Source organism: Tribolium madens, unplaced genomic scaffold (genome assembly GCF_015345945.1).
Source record: "Tribolium madens isolate multiple individuals breed KSU strain unplaced genomic scaffold, Tmad_KSU_1.1 Scaffold_3;HRSCAF=73;Tcas5.2_LG2, whole genome shotgun sequence".
Classification (NCBI taxonomy): Eukaryota; Metazoa; Arthropoda; class Insecta; order Coleoptera; family Tenebrionidae; genus Tribolium; species Tribolium madens.
The window spans coordinates 5,699,348-5,722,397 of record NW_025401006.1 but is presented as its reverse complement, the minus strand read 5'-3'; the positions used below and the strand labels follow the sequence as shown (position 1 = coordinate 5,722,397).

The 23,050-nt window shown below is 37.2% G+C and overlaps 5 protein-coding genes across 19 annotated transcripts in view; 1 reads left to right on the top strand and 4 right to left on the bottom strand.

The window, feature by feature from the left end:
* Positions 1–580: 580 nt before the first annotated feature.
* On the bottom strand, positions 581–5,726 carry LOC123007073 (tyrosine-protein phosphatase non-receptor type 21). Its single transcript, XM_044402104.1, has 10 exons — positions 5,588–5,726; positions 5,139–5,503; positions 4,918–5,086; positions 4,624–4,868; positions 4,349–4,571; positions 2,050–3,540; positions 1,746–1,964; positions 1,513–1,695; positions 1,136–1,462; positions 581–1,087 (listed from the first exon to the last, which is right to left on the bottom strand). The coding sequence occupies exons 2-10, from the start codon at positions 5,489–5,491 to the stop codon at positions 959–961; spliced, it is 3,339 nt and encodes a 1,112-aa protein (XP_044258039.1). The 5' UTR covers positions 5,492–5,503; positions 5,588–5,726; the 3' UTR covers positions 581–958.
* Positions 5,700–6,519, bottom strand: LOC123007076 (succinate dehydrogenase cytochrome b560 subunit, mitochondrial-like). Its single transcript, XM_044402107.1, has 3 exons — positions 6,413–6,519; positions 6,131–6,348; positions 5,700–6,079 (listed from the first exon to the last, which is right to left on the bottom strand). The coding sequence occupies exons 1-3, from the start codon at positions 6,427–6,429 to the stop codon at positions 5,793–5,795; spliced, it is 522 nt and encodes a 173-aa protein (XP_044258042.1). The 5' UTR covers positions 6,430–6,519; the 3' UTR covers positions 5,700–5,792.
* Positions 6,520–6,592: 73 nt separating this feature from the next.
* Positions 6,593–7,722, bottom strand: LOC123007075 (succinate dehydrogenase cytochrome b560 subunit, mitochondrial-like). The gene is made up of 3 exons (XM_044402106.1): positions 7,513–7,722; positions 7,157–7,374; positions 6,593–7,107 (listed from the first exon to the last, which is right to left on the bottom strand). Exons 1-3 carry the CDS (start codon positions 7,527–7,529, stop codon positions 6,821–6,823), a joined length of 522 nt encoding a protein of 173 aa, XP_044258041.1. The 5' UTR covers positions 7,530–7,722; the 3' UTR covers positions 6,593–6,820.
* Positions 7,556–11,125, top strand: LOC123007074 (delta(14)-sterol reductase-like). The gene is made up of 5 exons (XM_044402105.1): positions 7,556–8,052; positions 8,139–8,635; positions 8,681–9,472; positions 9,523–9,925; positions 9,980–11,125. Exons 2-5 carry the CDS (start codon positions 8,147–8,149, stop codon positions 10,255–10,257), a joined length of 1,962 nt encoding a protein of 653 aa, XP_044258040.1. The 5' UTR covers positions 7,556–8,052; positions 8,139–8,146; the 3' UTR covers positions 10,258–11,125.
* A 65-nt stretch (positions 11,126–11,190) lies between these two features.
* Positions 11,191–23,050, bottom strand: part of LOC123008178 (monocarboxylate transporter 12-like) — a 67,307-nt gene continuing 55,447 nt past the window's right edge. For 8 of the 15 annotated variants that reach the window (XM_044403838.1, XM_044403837.1, XM_044403849.1 and 5 more), the window contains 5 exons: positions 14,375–14,543; positions 13,378–13,542; positions 12,236–12,756; positions 12,054–12,191; positions 11,191–12,001 (listed from right to left, as the gene is read on the bottom strand). In XM_044403838.1, the coding sequence (XP_044259773.1) occupies positions 11,355–12,001; positions 12,054–12,191; positions 12,236–12,756; positions 13,378–13,542; positions 14,375–14,543 (1,640 nt within the window). In that variant the 3' untranslated portion in view covers positions 11,191–11,354. Of the gene's footprint in view, positions 12,002–12,053; positions 12,192–12,235; positions 12,757–13,377; positions 13,543–14,374; positions 14,544–14,611; positions 14,841–15,322; positions 15,828–23,050 lie in introns of those variants that run through there. The other 7 variants (XM_044403842.1, XM_044403843.1, XM_044403839.1 and 4 more) reach the window with 4 other exon arrangements.

Below are 23,050 nucleotides of genomic sequence, written 5' to 3'. Positions count from 1 at the left end.
TCTCGCATCTTACACAAGTGTATCACGTTACAAGAAAACAGTAATTTTCTCAATTCTCTATTATCAAAACTAAATCTTGATAAAAGCGTTGTAATCTACATTGAGACATTTTGATAAAAAAAAACAATTCGAATTTAGTAGAAAATTTTACGAGTACATAAATATCAGTTTAAAAATCGTGTGCCCTCGCACAGGTGCTTGCCCTCCTACTAAATCAACCAATAATGCGAAAAAATTGACAAATTTCACGTTAAATGATATTCTTATGGTATGAATTTCAAACCGTAAATTTTGGATACCTACAGAAACAATGTTAAGCGGCCGTAAGGAATGTTAAGCACAGAACAGTAAAGAAGTTCTAGAGACTCAAAAAAGTGCATAAAACGCGTTAGTGGGTCGAGTTCCTAAAAAATTACGAATTATTAGAAAAACGTGTTGCAGTTTTCATTTTTAAAAAACGATTGTGGCGAAACTATTGGAACTATCGCAAAAAAAACTAACACTATATCGTAACCAGTGTTAAAATTACATCTACTGGGATGTAGGGGAGACATTTTTGAGGAAAAAAACTTTTGTTAATTATTTTATTTTAAAATTGTATATACATAACAAAATTTACATACGCTTAAGGCACTGTTGACAGTCACAATAAATATGTTTATTGCTCGCAAAAAATGTTAAAATATTTAATTATATACACAGCCATTATTATAATTTGATAATTGGAGAAAAGCAAGTGAGATTATACAATACGTATTCTTTAAATCGATTGAATTACATCAATAAAAAAATCTAAAATGGTAAATATTACAAATAATCAGACTTCAATAAATACTATTTGAGTTAAAACACGAATTCTATAATTCTATAACAAATCAAGGGTCATGATTAGATTTTTTTGGGATATTAATTGCAACTTAATCACTACAAACAATGAACACAGCAAAAACACAAAGTGCTAAATAAGACGCGTTTGTTTCAAATAATGTATTAACAGCGAATAAACAAACCTATATTGGGGAACCGTTTGTATCATGTAGGCTCTTTGATGTCTCAACAACTCGACGACCCTTGGTATACAAACCTCCTAAAAGTAGAAAAAATAAACCTGGGACGTAGCCAAAAGTCAACTCACCTGATTATGATCAACTGTGTACAATAAAAGATCACTTAAAATTGTCAGTCCGGTCCTGCCCACGCCGGCAGTACAGTGCACCAAAATTGGGGGATTCTTATTATGCCCGGGTGGTATTTCACCCATTGAGTGCTGATACACCGACTGCATTTCCTCAAGAAAACCCAAAAAATGGGGCACTGAATGGGGACACCCCTGATCCCCCCAATCCGTGTAGTGCATGTGCCACAAAGTGCGGTATCTACGAGACGTCACGTGACATAGTCGCACTTTACTCGTGACACAATTGCCCGAATGTTGCGAGAATTGCCACCAGACTTGATACTCCTAAAACTCGTTTGTCAATCGGCGGTTGATAATCTCGCTGCGTTACATACTTGACCAATATCGATACACCTCTTCCCATCGTCGGGCATGTAGTGCAAGTCTTCAGTGCTGTCCGTCAATTGGACAATGAGATAAACCTCTGCTTCCCACACGCATTGCCAAAAATACGGTAAAGTGACACGATTCGGTCCTTGGGCGGCAATATAAAATCTCTGTTTGCTGCCGACTGTCGCCTGAGATTAAATCAAATTCGTACAAAATACGACTTGATTCGTGGGCTTACCGTGATGTGAGAGGCGTTTATGTAACCAAATTTGTTATTTTTGGTTGGTGTGAGGCGTAATCTGTTGTCTTCGTACGGAAGGACGTCTTTGAAACGGTTGAATTGGGCGTTTTCGCGGTGACAGGCCGTCGTGAAATCCGCGTTTTGCTTCTTTTTCGGTATTTTATCAAATTCGAAAAACAGCTGACTGTCAGCCAATTTGCTCTCGAGGAGTTGGCACTGCAACGAATTTTACACTAATGATTTCTGATCAACGTTAGCAACTATATGAAAAAAAAAAAAACACACTGTAAATAATACAAACCATCGTCTCCTTGCTGATCGACGGCGGTAAGGGATTAAACCTGGGCAACCCCGTCGACCAGCGATGCTTATTCCCCCCCAAATTCTTCTCCTTCTTTTCCTTCTCCCTCCCCAATGTCGCACTCTTCACCTTCTCACTCGACTTACTCCTCCCGATCAAAATCCCCCACCTCTTCTTCTTCTTCCCTGAACTATTCGACGTCGAACTCGTGCCAAACGACTCGTTCGTTCCACTGTCACTAAACAAACCTGAGCTACTCGTCGTCGAATTCATCGGATGTTTATTAACTATAAACGTATTATTTGAACTTGTCGTAACTGGCGAATCGCTCAACTCCCCCACATTTTCCGTATTTAAATCGGTTTTCGACGACTTGACACTCGAATTATTCCGATGAATATTGGCGTAGAGAGTTTCTTTACTTCCAATGCTCACTTGTTGAAATTGCGATTGCAGAGCGTTGACTACTGTATGGTTTACAATTTCCGGAGCCGAGTGTATACTTTGGGTCCGCCCTCGCATTTCACCGGACTCGTTCTGCCATGGTAATGGGATGTTCTCATAGATGGGTTCGGTGGGGTCGTGGGCAACCATGGTATTTTGGTTACGAGTGACCACGAACCCAGATGTGGGCAAACGATTTTCTTGTAGAATCTGCTTCATGTTAGCAGGCATGCAATAAATTATATTCCCGTGTTCGTCGTAGACTTTCTTGATATGTTTGGTTATATTCGGATTTTCGACAATGACAGCCTGGGGGCGCCCTAACATATTATTATTAAAAATGGACGATAAGTTTTCATAAGTGCCATGTTGGGGTGGCAAGTAACTCTGTGACCTATGAACGGGATACAAAGCTTGACCATAATGCTTCAAATAGATATTGCCACCGGAAACTAAGTCCGGACTCGAACCACTAACTACAGTATTGATGAAATGAGCAGTGGGCTTAGCTTGAAGTGACATCCCTGCCAAATCCGGAGTCGAATTCGAACTAATCCTATTGCTAGGATATGGAGGCGGCGGTTTATATAAATGTAACAATCCGACATTTTCCGTAAAATTACTCTCATTCGAGAGGATTTGGGATTGGGTAAAACCGGTGTTGTACATCGGCGTCATCAAATTTTTCGATTCGATGTTGTTATGTGTGACGTCGGGGTATCGCAAATGGGACGAGTAGGTTTCCGCTTGGTGGATTTCCGGTTGAGAACTGTATAAAATCGAGTGGGTGTTGCGGAGGGGTTCCCGAGGGGGTGGAATGGCACCGGATGAATTTCTGTACTTGTTTTGTATGGCGGTTTCGTAATCGGGGGCTGGACGGTATGATGGCAGGAGGCTTCGTAAATGATCAATGTTTGTGGATTTGTTCAGATCGAGACACGAGGTCGATTGGGCGCGTTGTTTGAGACTTTGTGTCGAAACGGAACGGTCCCAGTGGTGAGACGGGTCGGTTATGTCTTCGTAACTATCCATTTGACGCAGCTTTTCCTGGGAGAAAAAACGAGTGTAGGAAATTTCACACGGTACACATTTTTACAAACAATTGAATTTTTTAATAGTGCTCGAATTAACATGTGAGAAGATTTAAATTGATTGATTTATGAAACAAAGTACAGAAAAGACTTTCTCCGAGAATATCATAACACAAAATATGGTTAAAAAGTATTACAAAGTTTTTCTGATAACTTCTGTGAACAATTAAGGCAGTAAAAAAAGACAAAAACCTTAGTGTTGCATGAAAAATAACCTGCAAGCATTTAACTAAAAATAAAGCGCCAAAATTGCACTTTTGAAAAATATAGAGGAGTCTATGGATTCTCATATTTTACCCTAAATAAACAATTATTGATATCTTTCTTTTTATCTTTTAATTTGACCGGTTTTATAGTCCGCTTTTTTTAATTGTTTTGGCTATTTCCCAATAAATTTACGTAAAAATTTGTATTGTTTTTGTGTTGAATACATTAGTTGAAACATATACAGGATGATTTTAAAAGATGTGTAAAAATTTTAAGAGGTGAATTTATGCCCGTTTCCGTCTCCACATTTTCTTGCATGCTTTTTTTCCGTTTAAAAAATTCTTCTTTCATGTTATAGAAACTTTTTCCCTTGTCCTTATGTGCTCATTCGGAAAATGAGAAAAATGTTATCAGTCATTTCAAGGCCACCTAATCATTTCCGCTTACACCTGCCGTTTCCACATTTTATTGCCATTACTCACAATTTACTCAACGATAAGCCATCCATTTCATAATCGTATCATATAAAAAATAATACAATTGACACAAAAACATACCTCAATCAAAGCCTGATGAAAAACTGGCGGCGCGGGGGGTCCTTTATCATTCTGATCAGTATTCATTTCATACTGTCTATAAAAAGTATGTTGCAAAACGCAAAAACGCCACGCATTTTTTGCACTTTCGACATCGGCAAATTGAAATTCGACTTTTTCGCAATCGGTGGTTTCAATCGTAAAGTCACGTTTTTGGTTTATTACGTTTTTAATATCGGTCCAACTGGAAACAAAATGTATGAGAGGGTTTCAAACACCTTCGGGTGACTAATTACCCGTAGCGTCTCCCTTCCCTTTCCCCGGCGTACCCCACGGAGACCTCCGTTAAAGACACGCTGATTATGGCGTCATCCCCTAAACGGTCTTTGACGGCGTAAATTTCTTGACCATAACCTTCCAGTTGTTGACAAGCGCAAATGTAATATTCTTCCGCCGTCCCTTGGGAAAGATTATGAAGAGCGGCGTGTTGTCTTATGGCCGCATCTGTGAGGGATTCCAAAAGGCCAGGATCTGTGAAACTCTAAATTTTGGAATTAATTTTAACTCTTGTAATGCAAGACAAAAATCACCTTGGGAAATAACTGGAAGTCTTTCAAATAGAGCGCAGTGTGTCTTTCTGAATCAAAATTACCAAACTCTGCTTGCATAGAATAACTCGCCAATTCTACAGCTTGTTGAGGGGTACAGGAAATGCGACCCTCAATGACATCCATTTTCAGTTGAAGGAAATAATGATATCTGTACAAAAAAATCGGTCAAGTATTTTTAGACATTGTGCAACAATACAAACCTTGTAACTTCATCATTCAAAAGCCGTACTCCCGAAATTATATAATACATGACTCTGAGATAAACATACAAATTCCCTGCATACTTGTCAAGTTGTCTCTTGATAGGCCTATCCAATTCGACCCAATAGAACGTATTTTCCGAATTCCTGCTTACGTACTGAAGCCCAAAAAATTTTGGTTGATTGAGCCCCAATTTCTGGCAAACAACATCCAAACAATCCTGTCCTGTACTTTCTGACGATAGTGTGCATTCCACATTTGTCGCATCTAACATTTCGACTGATATGACAAAAAGTGACTTTGAAGCCACACTGTAATGTCTTGATTTCTTTAACTTGAGTCTGAACGGCATTTTGGAGGCAACCTGAAACGATTTAGGGGGGTTGAAAGTGTATGGTGTCAAAAACGAAATTCCATTGTACGAAAATTAGTAAAATTGGACACTTACTTGGAGTATCACAATCGTGGGGAAATTAGTACACGTTTAAAATAAAAAGGAAATGTTATTTATATTCTATTCACATTTTTGACAGTGCGTCATGAAAATAATGCAAAAAATGTTTTCCCTGAACAGGAAACTGTAATTAAATGTCAAACGTAGGGCGCAGCACTAGCAGTGTCGCGCTAAATTTTGAATCAATTTAATATTTATTTTACATAACAGCAAGAGCAACCGCAGAGCTGAAAGCCAGCCCCAACATTGCAAATCCAGTGGCATATACTTCTTTTAGTGTGAGGAAAAGGCCAAAATCCCAAGCCAAGTGTCGGATTCCATTCCAGTAATGATAACACATGGGGAATGCCAGGATAAATTTACTTGCTGATAAAACAACACCCCCCACATGGTACTCCTCCAAAGCGTCCAAATAACATGAAATTGGGTCAGGGACTACAACTGCCGCCGTTCCCAGCATAATGGTATAAAAAGCAAGAATCATGCCTGGGAATAATTTGTTTATTGGTTTATGAGTTTCCGGATTAATTGAAATACCTGTCGCTCTGTGCGAAATTGACAACATGCTAGTCATTTGTGGAGCATAAATTGTCAAATGTGGCGATTGTGGACGCCCCAGTTTCATGTTGCGTGCGTCATGGCCCAAATCTTCCTCTTTGGGGGCAGGTTGGGGCTTCAGAGTCACTGGACGGACCAGTGACAACAATCCAAGATTTTTATTTGTGAATTGAAGAGGAATTTGCCGATTAACTAATCTAAAACGGTACACAATAAAGTGTAGTATTTTTATAATTATTTCCTATTTTTTGAAAGCTTTACCTGAATATTACAGACATTTTCCAACTTTGCAAATTGCTAATTAAATGTTGTCAAACTTGAAGTTTGCTCATTTTTTTATTCTTTGTAGTTTCTTGATCTTTTTTAAACGATGTAATTATTTTCCTTAATCATTATCAAAAACAGAAGATTGAAGAAGTAAAAAATAAGAAAAACAAACACTTAAACAAAAAATATGTTTATTGACGTTAACAATTTGTTTCATTGCCAAAATACAATATCCAGAACTAATTCCAAAACGGCATACATACTTTTTGTTACTAATTGTAAAATTAGAATTAATTTACAACTTAGAACATAACTTTTCAACTTAAATCAGAACAAAAAAGTTTAGAAAACAGATTTTTGTAACTAGTTGAAGAAATAAATTAAAAAAATACACAATTTAATTTACATAGACGTGAGGGCAATTGCAGAGGCGAAAGTCAACCCCAACATGGCATATCCAGTGGCGTACACTTCCTTCATTGTGAGAAAACGTCCCATATCCCAAGCCAAATGCCTAATTCCGTTCCAGAAGTGGTAACACATCGGGAATGCCAGCATAAACTTTCCTATTGACAAGACAAAGCCCCCCACATGCGCCTGTTGTAATGCATCCAAATAATGTGGAATTGTGTCGGGAAGAATGACCGCTCCTGTTCCCCACATAATGGCATATCCGGCAAGCATCATACCTAAAAATCCACGTTTAAATTTAAACACTTGTTGGGTAAACTTGAATACCTGTCGCTCTGTGTGTAATTGACAACATGCTAGTCAACTGTGGGGCGTAAATTGTCAAATGGGGCGATTGTGGGCGCCCTAATTTCATGTTACGTTCGTCATTACCTATATCCTCTTCTTTAGTGGCCGGTTGGGCCTTGAGGGTCACGGGACGAACCAGTGACAACATTCCAAGTTTTTCATTTCTAAGTTGATTGAGAATTTGACGATTACCTAACCTAAAATGTTACGTAATAATCCAGTTGCGTCTAACCATATGTAATAAATCAATTTTATTTCTCACACTACTTGAAGTTCAATAAATTAGTACTGAACAAGATTTGTTGGTTAATTTTTATGCTTTTTGATATTTTTACCTGAATATGGCCGCCATTTTTTCAACTTTTGGCAGGTTCTCGCTCAACGTTGTCAAGCTTGACCGTTACTCTTTGTAACGGATTTGTTTTATTAGATTAGTAATATGGGTAATTACAGTGTAAACTGTTGCCGATAACAATTACGTGACTTCTAATTGCAGTCAAAAGTGATAAGAGTAATTAAAACCTTGCGTAAATGGAACCAAAACAATTTCAATTTGGCAACGCTGCCCCAAATTCCTGAAGTTTGCTGTAATTTTAAATTTGTTATGTAACTTTTTAAAATTCTATTTTAAGTTAAACCGTCTCGAATTTATTTTAAGTATGTTTTTAGCCTTGTAGAATTTTTAGAATAAACTTTCATCCTTTTTTCTAACTCTTATTTTGACTAACTTCCAAACTGACCAATGAAATCGTCTCATTTCGAACGCGTTGTTTTTGTGATCAAGTAAGCGTCTGTCTGGTCACGGCGTCTTGTAAACACAATAATATTTTTCGAAATATTTTAAAAATACTTCAACAACACCGTCGCAATTTAAGGTAAAACCACTTCCTAATATTTTATAAATATCCTGGTAAAATTTTTTTTGGCGCGCGGCGACCTAACCTCCTTTTGCTTTGTCCAGCTTTCACGATGGTATTGAAATCTAAAGGGGCCTTGAAAGGTCAACCGCCTCTTCCTACGGAAGCTTCCGAGGATTCTAGGCGGCCAAAAAGCCCTCCCAGGCCCAAAAGTCCTTCCCGGAAAAACCCCTCCAGAAGTCCGGCCCGGACGAAAAGCCCGGCACGCGCCAAGAGTAAAAGCCCGGCTCGTAAAAACCCTGCCAGGACTAAAAGGGACTCGCCGCCGCTTCAGGCTTCCACTCCCAAAGTGCCCTCTCCAAAGGCACGTAGCCCTATCAGGAGAAGCCCAAGTCGGAAGTCCCCCACGAGGGCTGTCAAAACAACCATTACAAAAAGCGCAGAGACTTATTTCTCAGAGAGGGTGTCTCGGCCGCGCCGGACACGGGTTGATATAGACACAGACTCTGATAACCCCGACGGGGACGTACCCCACTCGCACGAAAAGCCCCAAGCGGCCGTTAGGGGGCGCGCAAGACGGTTGGAGGTCCAAGTTGAGAAGGTAAAGCCCACGATTTTTAAAACGCAACTTGATGTTTTTTTTCAGTTAAATGTTAATGCTGACTCAAGGTCTAGCCCTTTCAATCTTATCAAACGCGTGACGAGAAATTCGCAAAATCGCGAAGTTGAGAGAGTCGTTCATTTGAAACATTTTGATAGTGTGGCGAAGAAAATGGGCGAGTTTTCAGATGAGGACGATAGTTTGATGGTCAGGAAATCGGTCTCGGTTGAAAGGGGGCAAGAATTTCGACAAATAACCGAATTTGGGGGCGTTTGGGGGGCGCTCTTTTACATATTTGTCACTCCTTTGACGATCATTTGGTTATTGGCGGCGTGTAACGAAAACCAGTGCTCGTTCACTCAATTACCTGATCTGAAAAAATATTCGATTTTAAATACATGGTTTGATCTGACTTCGATTTTGGGTTTTTTCGGTTATGCGATTTTTTTGGCAATTTTATCAGTTATTCCTTTTGGGGGTAAACAGATTACCGGGTTGGCGACAAAACAGGGGAAATTTCATTATATAATGAATGGTCTTTTTTCGTGTTTTGTACTTATAATGCTCGGAATTGGGTTAGAGTTGAAGAAAATACCGATTTGTGAGTTTATAATCAAACATTTATTCCATTTGACAATTGCGTCGATTTTATTCGGATTTATTTTGACGTTTTATGCTTTTGTACGAAGTTTCTATGTTCCGTTTAATGCTTTAAATGCTCACGTTGTTGGGAGGAATAAAATTTATGGCTTTTTTATGGGGAGGGAATTGAATCCACAAGCGTTTGGACTTCTCGATCTGAAAATGTACGTCTTTAGGCTGGCTTTAATTGGATCTGTAAGTATTTATTTTCTTAGAAAACAACATTAATCAAGAAGCAATTGTAGGTACTGCTAGATCTGGCACTTCTTTACAATTCCTTAGGTCTAAACACCACTGAATCGTTTAAAACAATGGATTTGAAATCGTTATCAATCAACCCAACTTTGGTTATTCTTGTACTAATTCATTTAGTATATTATTTGGATGCTTTGGCACATGAAACTGCTTTTGTATCATCGTTTGAAATTCAGTATGAAGGATTTGGGTTTATGTCAGGCGTTGGTTATTTAATATATCCTATAATGATGGCTTCTGTTACGAAATACGTTGTTGATTATGACGTCACGTTACCAGTCTGGAAACTTACTTGGATCAATCTAATTTTTATCGTTGGATATATTTTGTTTAGAGGAGGTAATAATCAGAAGGACGCTTTTAGAAAGAATCCCTACGATCCTGCACTCTCACGTAAGTTATGGTATAATAAGGAAAAAACAGTACAAATTTGTATGTTTGTAACAGATTTGGAAACAATTCCGACTACTAAAGGCAAGAAACTTATTTGTTCCGGATTTTGGGGCATCGTCCGTCATCCGAATTACTTAGGGGATATTTTAATGAATATGTCTTTTATTCCTTTCGCTACCCTCGTACCACCAGTTGTGACTTCAATTTCTATTATTTTATTTTTAATTCATCGTTCTGTTAGAGATAATGTTAGATGTAAACAGAAATATGGGGCTGCATGGGACAGATATTGCAGTAAAGTTAAATACGTACTAGTGCCGAAAATCTACTAGCTTTAAAAATTACTGTTAAAATGCCTGAATTTTTATGTACATACCTTTAACACAACACACCGCAAATCATGATGTTCAGATATTTATCAGTAAATATTTTATAATCTGAACACGACCATTTTTGGACTTCAACCAATCAGATAGTATGTGTAATATTTACATGTTATTTTTATGCAAAGTAAAGTTTTACTTTTTTGCTCAAGAATCGTTTTGCATAAAAATCTGATTGGGAATCGAGAAAATGAGAATATCTTTTACGTTTAGAAGTAAGTTATCGTAGGTTTAGTAATTTTAATTTTATTGGTGTGAGTTTAGCGATTTTATGCCATATTTTACCAGTTGTAACGACAAAGTACAAACTGAACACATTGTACCAAATTTGTTTTAGTCCCAGTGGAGTTTTTGCTCTCTCAGTATACAACAGCTATATTTTAATTTATCGTGATCTCATAGCTAGATTGTGCAATGTTATTTGACAAAAAAATAAGGTTTACATCACGGAAGTTACAATTTTCATTTATAAATAAACGTTTTTAAACCTAAATAAAAACGAAAATTGTATTATTTTTGTATGGAAACGTGCGGTTCATAATGTGACTTATGTATAAATTGAATTTCACCATTTTAATAATCAAATTATTAATTAATTTAAAAATTTTTAAACGTTATGATTTACTATTAAAAAAATACGTAAGTGTGAAAAGTAACACTTGGTACGTATTCAAAAAGCGCCACTAAACTTTTATTTTATATCTCAATTTATTGAAATTAAAAATGAATTTTATATTTCTCTGAAAGTGTCTGAAGTTTAGGAGTAAAACAGATTGATATCTACTTACAGATTGTTTTAGAATAAATTTTTGTAAAAGTAAAAAACTTCTTCTTTTATTATAACCTGGCATAAAGTGGAAAATGGTAGGAATAAAACTCGTGTTGAATATATTGTTTATTATAAATAACTACAAAATAATAGTAACACAGCGTTTCCACTACATACGTGACACCGAGTTCTTATTGTACTCCACTTCTGAATTAGCCGTTTATCTATGAGGTAGTCTTTATACAACTATTGGCAGTAATGAACGAACAATTAAATTCTAAACGGACGACTCATCAATGACAGTAATAACACGATTGGGAAATACTTTCCACTTGGAGTTATTCACCCCAACGCCGTTCTCCTCGTCCCCTTCTTCGTTTTGCGCAAGTTTGGACCTGGCCAGCGACCATCGCCTGCCTTTCCTGTCCAATATCACAGGCATTTCCGCAATTAAATTATTCTCAAATTCACTAAGCATTAAATAATTTTCTACTTTATTACACGAAGTGATACAGTCTCCTATGTAATCTAAGTCGTCTAAGAGATTATCGGGAAGATCCATGTCGGCGATTCCCTCTTCGGAAATACAGGTCAATTCCGGCTTGTCGTTCGAGACAATGATGTTGTCGATGAGCCCCGCCGGTTGGTTGGGGGCCAAATCCGCCCCCAAAACTAACGCCGCCGCCGCTGCGCCGGCTGTCACCCCGGCGTCGTTCTCCGGCTCCTGCGAGAAGGACAGTTTGCGTCTCTGGGGGCACGTCTCGGACACGCACAGGTGGCGCGTGCCGTTTTCGCGGGTGTGCTTGTGGCGAGAGATTTTGCGTCGGTGGAGGTCGATGAGGAAGAGCGTGAGGCTACCCACAATCACGCACGTGGAGCTGAAGTAGTAGCCGGCGCGGTCACCACATTTTTCGTTCATATACCCTGGAATAAATGTTTTTTCAAAAAAATCTGAAAGTCTCGAAAAATAAATTACCGGAAAATGGGACACCGATGACGATGGGTATGGCTTGTGAGCACTGGACGAAGCCCCAAGTCCGGGCAAAATTCCGGGCCCGGACTCTCTCATACGTGTACATCTTGAGCGAGTAGTGGTACCCACCACAGAAGATCCCTACAAAAATTTTAAAAATCAATTGATCCAACTTTTATTCATACCATAAATCCAGGCGAACATGACGTAGGCGTGGTAGTTCCCGCTGACCACTGTGAATGCCAGGATGGACAGCCCGCACATGAAGACGGCTGTTTGGCACAGATATTGTCTGGCAATTCGACATTCGGTCGAATTATGGAGGACTAAAGTGCTGAAAACGACGCATCCCACCGTCCAAGCCAGTCCCAAATACATCTGGAGGAAAACGGTCGAATCGCCGAGACCTTCGACTTCCGCTTGGTACGCCAAGTAGAAAAGAGGCGTGTTGATGCCGAAGGCGCTGATTCCGGTCGATATCAGCAGAATTCGGACAGTTTTACTCTTGAGAGTGCTAAAATCGAAAAAAGGAATCTTGTCCTCTATCTTGTTCTTGTCTTTGATTTTTCGCTTTTGGTTCTTGATGTGGAGGATAGCGCGCCGTTGGGGGTGGTACAGGGAGGCGGAACGGTAAAACGTGCCGAGGATGAAGGTGACGGAAATGGCGCCCGTCACCACTTGCAGACCGAGACGCCAGCCGAGGGCCCTGTTCACAAAATGCAACATTAAAAACTCAGTGTTACGAGTCAATAGCTCTATTTCGAGTAAATGAATGGGAATGGATTAAGTCGCGGCGAGATTTCTGCCATAAACGCCTTCCCATTATGTTCTTCGGTAGGATGGTGAGCCATCCATCAGTGTCCGTTGGAAATGTCAACCTCTCGCATCCTTATAAAGCCCGACATCACCGATTATTATTTAATTACGGGCTATTCACCATAACTGCGATGAAATCTCTTCGAAGAATGAAACCGATCTGAAGAAATCACTCGCGTGATTAAATCGCTTCCTTTTTTAATCCGGCGGCTAGATAAATTATAGAGTGCTTTTTAAACATCGACTATTAAAATATTTACGACCGCTGGAAGCTTTAAAGCCTCAATCGGGTCCGATCCAATCGTAAAAATTGTAAAAATTAAAACTTTTCGAAAGTTTGTGATGTAATTTGAAACCTGAAGTAATAAATTGGAAATGATAAATCTAATCGTCATCCGGCGGAATGAAGCAACAAACTTTATAATAAACTTTATCACTCCATTGTTTTCTGTGCGGATGAATCGATAGAGATAATTTTTGATGGTGTCGTTGGGGAGAGATTATTGCTCACCCTATTGTGCTTCGGATGATGACGGACATTGTGGCGATTCCCAAGCCGCTGCCCGAGACGATGAAGATTTCGACGAATTCACGACGTCTCTTGAAATATTGGGCCACCATCAGAGTCGAACAGTCGCGGGTTATGCCCACACCGATGCCCACCACAGTGCCGTAACTAAACGAAAATTAAAGAGTAAACTTCATTCTTAAACTAAAAATATCCATTGATGGTTTTGCATTTGAAAGTGTTTTACCAACAAAAAAATTGGTTCATTTTGGTACAAATGACGTCATCATCAAGTGAAAGATAAAATTAAAATTATATGTTTGATGTTCGCATTAACATTATTAACTTTCAAAAAATAATAACTAATCTAATTTTATGAGAAAATGTGTTAATTATAAGATTATAAAAAATAAAAGTTGCAACAGAAATAAAAATACATCCGCATCCAAAAATCTAAACTGATTGGTTTTATGTCTGACCTTAATGTTGCCCAATCATAATGCTTACAATTTTTTAATTCATTAATAGTTTTTTGAGATACAAAAATTATCTTTAAAAAATTTTGTACGTAAACTTTTTTTTTCGGTACACACTCTTTTGAGGATATAAGCAAAAAAACATAAGACTGCACCACCCTATTTTTGAAGATTTTTAGTATGTTTACCCAATTTATGTTTAATTTTTTTGTTTTAAATATTTATTGAAATCACAGTAGAATGTATTGTGTTACTTATTATCCCTGCGCCTCCACCAGTTTTATTCCCTAGGGGAAAGTTTGCTATTTATCATAATTCAGAGTCGACTCTATTTTTGTGTTGATAAATTATCCACCCCCACAGATCCGGAACAAGCATCCTATTTATCGTTAAAATAAAAGAAAAATAAAACTCAGAATCTCATTAAAATAAAAAATTGCTCTATTAAAAATATTAAAACCTCTTTTTATACTCTTTCTGGAACATTAACCTGATAAAATGTGACAATGTTCATTTATTCTCACCTGAAGAAAAGCTGATGGAACTGCGTGGCAAACGACGTGAACAAGCACCCCAGCGCCGTGATGAGCCCCCCCATGACAGCGGTGACCCTTGTCGACTTCCTCCGACAGAAGGCAATCGTCACTGGCGAAATAAGCAACGCCACTCCCGTCGACATCGCCCCCAGCCATCCTGCAACAAACCCTCAATGATTCAGCCGCTCCCCGCATCATTTCACCCTTTTTCGTGGCCCTTTGTACCTGTGGGTTGTGCAACAGCCGGACCAAACTTCCTCAAAATCTCGACGTAGAAGAGTCCCGCCGACGTGATTAAACCGTGACTGAGCACGTGGACTAGCACCGCCGCCACCAGCACTACCCATCCCCAACCGCCTTCGGGGTAGTAGTGCTGCTTGAGGGTCAGCAGTTGGCGGAGGTCGGCGACGAGACGGGCCGCGCGACTCGCGGGGGCGTCGTCCACTCCCGAGCCCTACACGGCGACGGAAAAGTCAACGAGGAAAACTTTGACTTTTCCACAAGTTTCGAGAGGGACGGAAACAGACGGAAAAGCCGATTTTCGATGATTTACGAGATTTTTGTCTAATTTTGTTTCAATTTTAATAAAATATTAAATTTGTGTTTTGTGGAAACTTTACCTTATCTTTTCGCGAAACTGAGAGGTTTCTTTGTGTTTGCAATAGAAGCAAGTGTTTCTATTCCCGTCTTTGTGATTAATAAATTTCGCCAAAGTTTTAATTGAATGTCTCATTTATTTGCTCGCGAATTTTCCCATCGATTCTGTTGGAAATTGAGCGATTGTCTTAAAATGGCGTTATTAAATAAAACGGTGAAAAACAAGTCTGGAGTGTCTCCAGCAATCGGGAAAATTGTTTGGCGAAAGAAAGCTCAGTGTGATTATTTTTCGAATTTGGTCAAAAATCGGTCCCTCTCGAAGCCGTGTTTGCGACAAACCCCATAGTAGCTCCCGAGCCCCGAATCGTGGTGGGACAGATGAGGAAGACTCTGGGACCGCGATAAAACACAACGGCGTGGCCGTTCATCGCTCGAAAGTTCTTCGTCGGTCGTTGCCATTCCTCCTCCTCCGGTTCAAATCTGGACCAGTAACGTCAGCCGTCAATCTCATTTCTTCACAGGCATATGTACGTTCACGCTGCAAACACTGCACCTATCGCGAGAATTCTTGTAATTGCAAGGGACGGAACGACAACGATAGTGTCATGATTTGCACTTTTCGATGCTAATCCGGACCTGGACCAAATGCCACACGTCAGCTGAGGTCGCAGACACCCGGAATTCGACCCGGAAAACAAGGCGAGCAAATATAAGCAACCTTTTTCTCACTAATTTACTAATTTTTATTAATATACAGGGTGTTTTAAAAACCAATTTTTCAAATAATACTATTCATTTCTCGTTTTTTTAGTAAATGCATCAATTTTTTTGGCATATCCGGTGTAATGGGAAATGCTACCAAATTTAGTTTTTCAAATGGAACATCTATGTTTTTTTGCTCGAAACAATAATAATTGGCATGAAAACTACGGTAAACCACTATTTATTACATTTTACTTTACATAATACACTCAGAAAACAATTTAAATTTTTGAATTTAATAGCAAATTTTTCAACGTAGGCGGATTTTACTTGCCAAGGAATTCATGCAAAAAGCACTATGCTTGGATACCGTTTAAATTTTTAGTTTGACAAAGCCTAATTTGTCAATAAATCTTATTGAGATCTTTAATAATGGATGAAATTAATTACGACGAATTGGTAGATCAGCTTGAAGCGTTTTTTAAGTGCAAAAAAATAGAGCGGAAGTTGAAAGACAGTATAGAGAAAAAAAAAACTCAAATAGAGTTTACCCAAATCGTTGGAAATTTAGTCGAATTGAAAAACAACTGAGACGAATAGGCTCGCTTCTTAAAACTAAAAAACCTATGGTTCTTTGTGAAGAACAAGAAAATAGAAATCTGAATGTTCTGTTATTAGTCGAAGAAAATCCAAGAGTTTCCATAAGAGAACTAGCTCATCAACTGACAAATTAGATTTGTCAAACCAACAATTAAACTGTATCCAAGCATTTTTTCATTCACACCTTTCCTTTAAAATTAAAAATCAGGCTACGCGACCAATTTCCTTATAAAATTTTAAGAGCTAAGATGTTTCTTGATTGCATTGTGTTACGCAAAATGTAATAAATAGTGGATTGCAGTATTTTTTATGTCAATTATTATTGTTTGGTGGAAAAAACCATAAGGTTCCATTTGAAAAACTAAATGTGGTAGTATTTCCGGCAACATCGGATGTGCTAAAAAAAATTGATACATTTATTAAGAAAGCCAAGAATGAATATTATTACTTAAATATTTACTTTTTGAAAAAAAGAAGTAAGTTTAGGTGTTGTCAGCAGTTGGACCGAACACCCTGCATTTTATTAATACTTATGTTTGAGAAAAATAGTTGTTACCAAGTCATAAATTCTGTCAGTTTTTAACTTTAGCCAAGATGAGGTCTCTATTTTGCTAACAAAAAAAAAATTACGTTAAATAAAAAGTTAAAAAAAGAAGATAAAAATCAATACTTCTATGCCTAATAGATTACGAAATGAACATTTGTAACAGTTGAAGAAGACTTAATAAAATTCAAGACAAACATTTGTCAAAATGATGAAAAGAAAGTGAACAAAAAACTAAAAAATGTTATTTAAAAAAATCCGAAACAGAATTAGATTTGATTAAAATTGCGGTGGTTAAGTAAAATTGTATTTTTCTTGTCAAAATTTAATTTGTCAGAAGACTCAATATTAAAAAAAAATATTCTTCAATCTCTGGAGCAAGAGTTTTTTTTTAATGGCACTGCTTGTATTTATGGCAATTGAGGGGTGTACCAAAATCGAGATTGAACGCTGTTTGTGGAAGCTTTTTATAGTTGCCGGAAACGGGAATATATTCTTTCGTTCGTTATAAATCTCTTCAAGTTTTTGCTTCCCACGCAATATAACGATAGCCACAAACAAACAACATTTTCTTAATTTTTCCATTTGATATGTGACAAAAACATGTTGCTTCGTATAAATTTAATCTCCCAATCGCAAGTTACGCAAATTATGATGTTGTGAAATGAAATTCATTAAAACATGTGCATTTTATAGGGTTCACGTTTATCGCCAGAATATTTCAGATTAAATCACATAATTTCATTATAGTCAAAAGAGGCAATAAAAAGCCTTACATTATAGTTCTCTTCTCATAAATAACAGAGTGATCTATGTGGGGGTTTACTATAAGCTACTTTATCGGCCTTTGGGCCTCTCAGATTTAATAGCTCCAACTTGAAAAGAGTCTGTTTTAGTCAAGACAAGATTTATTCGACACCTTACAATTATGTACAACAAAACCTATAATCACGTTTTATTGAGCCATTAAAAACATGGCAACATCGCTTTACGGTAACTAAACCATCACTGTCACTGCTGCCAATTTCAATTTTAGATCAGGTTATAGATTTTTTCGAAAGCCCTTCCGCAAAATTTACATACTGTTTTTAGATGCGTATTATGAAACCACCGGATTTTTTCCGACCCGACATTATGTAAAAAAGTAGAAATGGGCCGCGGCCATCTCATTTTAATAAAGCTGAAACTTTATTTTTTATAGGGCGAGGCCCAAATCGCTAGTTTTAATCACTTTTAAGTGCTTTTTCATCAACATCAATCACTAATTCTCTTGTTAGTCACTCAGTGTCATTAGGAAGAGTGCAAGACTTGAATAGTTTCGCAAATTACTCAGGTTTATCTCGTGTCTCGTATTTTGGCGCATCCCTCGCGGACAAAGTTGCGAGATAAACACGGAAATTAGTCGTGTATTTATGAGCCGCCCGGTATAATAACAATAAGAGATAGTCCTGCAGATATTCAAATATCCGTCGATTAAGCTAGCTGAGCTTAACGCCGCCGTCCCAGAAACGTCTTTTGCTTTATTTTCGGGTCATGCATGAGTACATTGTTGTAAATAGAGATTAGCACGGTAATAAGTTAGCATTATCGCGAATTGCACGAGACCAAACAGAAGCATAAATTTGAAAAAGCGGAATTTCGAGAGAAAGTTGCAATGACCGCAATGGCAGTTTTTAAAGACTAGTGCATTAGACTCGCCGTGGATCCAATTATATATGTAACTATAACTCGTTTTACTCGATCAGCCAGCACAGTTGGTACACGGGCGGCAATCGTCATCGCACTGGACGTTTCTTTCGATTGCCACCAAAACGGCGAGGCGAGGGCGGGGACGAGTCATCACGTTCGCCGCTTGCTTTCGCGGATGTTGCAGATTTCAGTTTTGGAGCGCAATTAAAATAATTCCGAATGAAAAGACATTTATTTACAAAACAATCGCGGGCCGCAAGGTGGAGGCTCACGGGCCGCATGCGGCCCGCGGGCCGCGGCTTGCCGACCGCTGCATTAGAGGATTAAGCCAAGTCGTGGATTAAGACAGGATAAGATAACACCGAACCGTTCCGTTGCCGTTTTCAATTTAATTGAGGAATACATCGTGTTAACTGCCGGTTCGAAACCGCAAGACTTTACCAAACCGATGTCGCAATAAATTTACACGAAACTTGTCCTTAAGTTGAATTTTATTTATAACAAGATTAATTAAAATGGCCTTAAAAGCATATTGTTGTATGGTAATTCAGTGCACAATGATTTATTAGCATGACGCGATTTCCCGCCAAGAAAATGGTGATGTGTCCGATTTTACAAGAATATTCGTGCTCCTCAATAAATCTCGCACAAAATTTGAATAGAAAACACCTTTATGTTTCGTTTCTCTTAATCCTCTTAACCGAATTTAAAAAGCAATACTCAAGCCCACAAACTTATTTTAAATAACAATTTTATATTTATTTACTTGTCAATTGACTAAAAATAAACGTTTTTTAAAGTATTCGGATGAGTTTTGTAAAACACAACTTAATGATATGTAGGTATTTGGAAACCGGTCGTTTAAAACTGCTTTTAATTTAATTATTGCCTCGCCGATTAAATTTTATTCTAATTCCTTTATCACCAATGTCAAAATATAACGGAGATCGGGCTTTTTCTAATTACAACTAATTTTCAAAGAATGAATATTAATGAGATTTTAGAATTTCTGATCCCCACATTAGGTTCGGCGTCACGGTTTTTGTCACCAAATCTCTAAAGAGGATGACGAGGTTTATGTTTTAAATTCTTTTTCCTCATTTCTTTTCAATTTGAAATTTGATTATATTAAGTTCATATTTCTAGTTAAAAATATCAACAGTCCTGATTTAGTCAGGACATGTCATGTTTAGGTTTTATTGTCTTGTCCTGTTTTACCTTTGGGACCCGATTTGTCCCGATTTAAGGACTACGAGTAAACTAACAGACCTAAGTGTGCCGTTTTTGAGGTTTTCATTCATTCATTTTCAAACAAAATGTCTTTGAAGTTAAAGTTTTCTTTAGTTTTCTTTTTATCGTCATTTTAATTGTGAAAAAACAACTAAACGTAGAAATACCCACTTAAAAATCTTTTTATTATAATTATTTTCATTAATTTTGAATTATCTGAAGTTGGTTAACTTAGACAAAATGGACAAAAAAATCTGTTCTTTTAGTTTCTTTATTTCAATTAATTAATTTTTCTGAACATTAGAGTGTCTTAACTAAGATTTTTCACGCTCAATTTCTTCATTATTAATTTAATACAAATTTTAAATAAGAGAAGAAAACACCTAATTTACAAAACCTATTTTAGTTTGTAATTGAATGTTGAATTAAATGTTGATTTTAACTATAGATGACTTTTTTTTTGTTTTGTAAACTTGTAGCATTGTAGCTATTATTTAGATTCCAGTATTTTTTAACCACTTTGAACTAGTGTAGCAATATTTATTTATTTCTGGTCGGTTTAAAAATTTCGGCGTTTCAATTTTCTGTTGATGATCCTCGAAAGCCAAGTTTGTATTTGATATCTGCAAATCCTCCATAAAACATGGGTAAAAAATGTGCGGAAGTTGAAGAATAAATAGTTGTAAGGTCGATGGAAGCCAATTTGGCCGTGTGGACGCATACAGATTTCTCAATGCGGCGAAACTAGAACGGAAATATTTACTCCGGTCGGTACAAGAAGGAAACGCGACTTGAAAACTGTGATCTGCCGCGACATAATCATATAAATCGAACGATTTGAAATCCTGGCAAAAAATCGCTACCAACGAGACGAAAATAGAGAGATTTTAATTGTAAAATGGGTCACAAACTGTTTTTGCTTTTTTCAATTTAAAAATGAAAGTGTGTTTACTTGTCATTCCAATTTTACCACACGCTGAACTTAATCCCCTTATCATTCCCACCGATCTAAACTTATTCATTTTTATATAATTGACATTTTCTCTTCAAGTTTGAAACCAGGACAGGCGGAATTTTCGCGAGTAAATCCCCCACAAATGCACCCTTCTGAATTGGATTAGCATCTCAACGCAATTTATCTCGTGTCAGAATCAATTAAAAAATATGACTCGGCTTTTTCGGTTCTCATTAACCCCAACATTTTAAGTAATTTTTACGCGTCGCAATTAATAAAAACACTAATTGCTCGGCTTTTCGCCGAACAATATAATTATCTTATCATTACTATAAGTGACTCGTTTCTATTCTAGACGGACGTTTCTCTTTTTGTCCCATTAGCAATGAAAAATAAATCGCCTAAGATCGAATGTCACTTAAACGACGATCAAGTGACGTTTATGGAACGAGACAAGACATGACAAGCACACCCAAAGCCTGATCGCGGAAATTTGCCGTTTTTTTGGATTAATTGTCATCACAATTACTCCTAATTATGCTATAGAATGCAGGAATCCTGCAAACGCAATTGTGATTTTTTCACAGAATCTCTAATTTAGGCCAGCTGTGTTTACGCCAATGGATCAAAAGAACAAAGTGAAAGAGAACAAATAAACGAAACATCACTTTTATATAATATTGTGCAAAAGTGTCAGTGCGCCCCAAATTAACAGTCTGTTTGTTATTTTACATGTTAGCTAGTGCCAAACCGGTGCCCACAAAAACATTAGATTTTTTTGAAAAACTGGTTGCGGCATCTTCAAGATTCGCTTAGCATTTTCTGCCCATTAGGCCGTAAATCAAACGGTTTTACGAGGCTTATATTTATCATGTGTTCCATCTGTCGCACTTGAACATTACTTATCCCGCGTAATCCAAACAGCACTAACAGGCCGCTTTAATTCGGTCCAACTCGAAAATTTATGTCGATTTTCGTGGGTGTACAAATCGAAAACAATGCGAGTTTTATTGCGCTAATGCATGTATGCGGGACAAAAAGGATCAAATCGCAATTTCCCAACCTCCGGATTGACAATACCGACATAAATCCAGTTCCATATTTAGTGCCTACTTCTTGTCGTCCTGAATACAGTTGAAATAAACAAGTCGCGAACTTTAGTACTTTCAAATCGTGCGAAAAAATCGAGCTTAGAAAAGTTTTATTTATGGTGGTGGTGTGCAATATCCTTTTTTCCGGTTAAATCGTGCTCGAGAGATTGATAATACTGGAGTGAAAAGAGTGACGCGACGAGTGCTGTTCGAAAAAGGTATAATGAATAACTGGAAGGCTACATCAATCAAAATATTGAAAAACTTTGGAAGGAAGAACGGGGATTAGACGAGAAGTTTTCCTATTGACGAGTTCGTTAAATTAAGGGACGGAATTTATGTCACTGAGGTAATTTGCTCTATGACCATAAACATGAATGCGAGCAGTTCTGCGGAAATTATTTTTATCACCGGAGAGCGCTCCTAACAGAAGTATTTTATCAAGGATGAGCGAGAATAAGGGCCTGAAACCAACTTCTAAGAAAACAATTAATTCTAAAAACTTAACGAGAATTCTTTTCAGATTTTTGTTGTTATAAGCGCTGTTTTTTACTCAATAATAAAAAGTTTTATATTATAAAATCTACAACTTTTTGTTTTCCAAATAGTATGAAATTGGGAGAAAATATCAAATCTACTCGTACTTGTAATTACCTACATAGCAACTGTTAAAAAATTGTTTTTTTTTTATTGCACTAATTTCCAAGATTTTTATAGCAGAAATTTTTTCTTGATCTCATTTAATGCTATTTAATAAATTGGATGGCAAATGACTACAAACTGATAATGGAGATAAAAATTTTGAAAAAATGTTTGTGCAACATTTTTAAGCAGATTAAAAAAAAAAATGTATTACCTTTGAATGATGAGTGAATTTTTGTGCATATAAAATTCTAATTTGTATAATATTTTGTTTAAAATTAATAATGAAGTGTATTTTTTCTCTGGGGTGCCAATTCTGTCACATTCGTAGTGTCTTAACTAAAATTTTTCACGCTCAATTTCTTCATTAAAACAAATTTTAAATAAAATAAGAAAACCCTTGATTTACACACCTATTTTCCACAGCATAATTGAAATTGAAATGTTGATTTTAACTATAGATGACTTTTTCTTCATTTTGTAAACTTGTAACTATTATTGAAACTTAAACAAAAAATCCTTAGTAGAGTGAAATTCGATTGGGAATAATTGAGATTTCAGTATTTTTGAACCACTTTGAACTAGTGTAGCAATATTTATTTATTTTTGGTCGG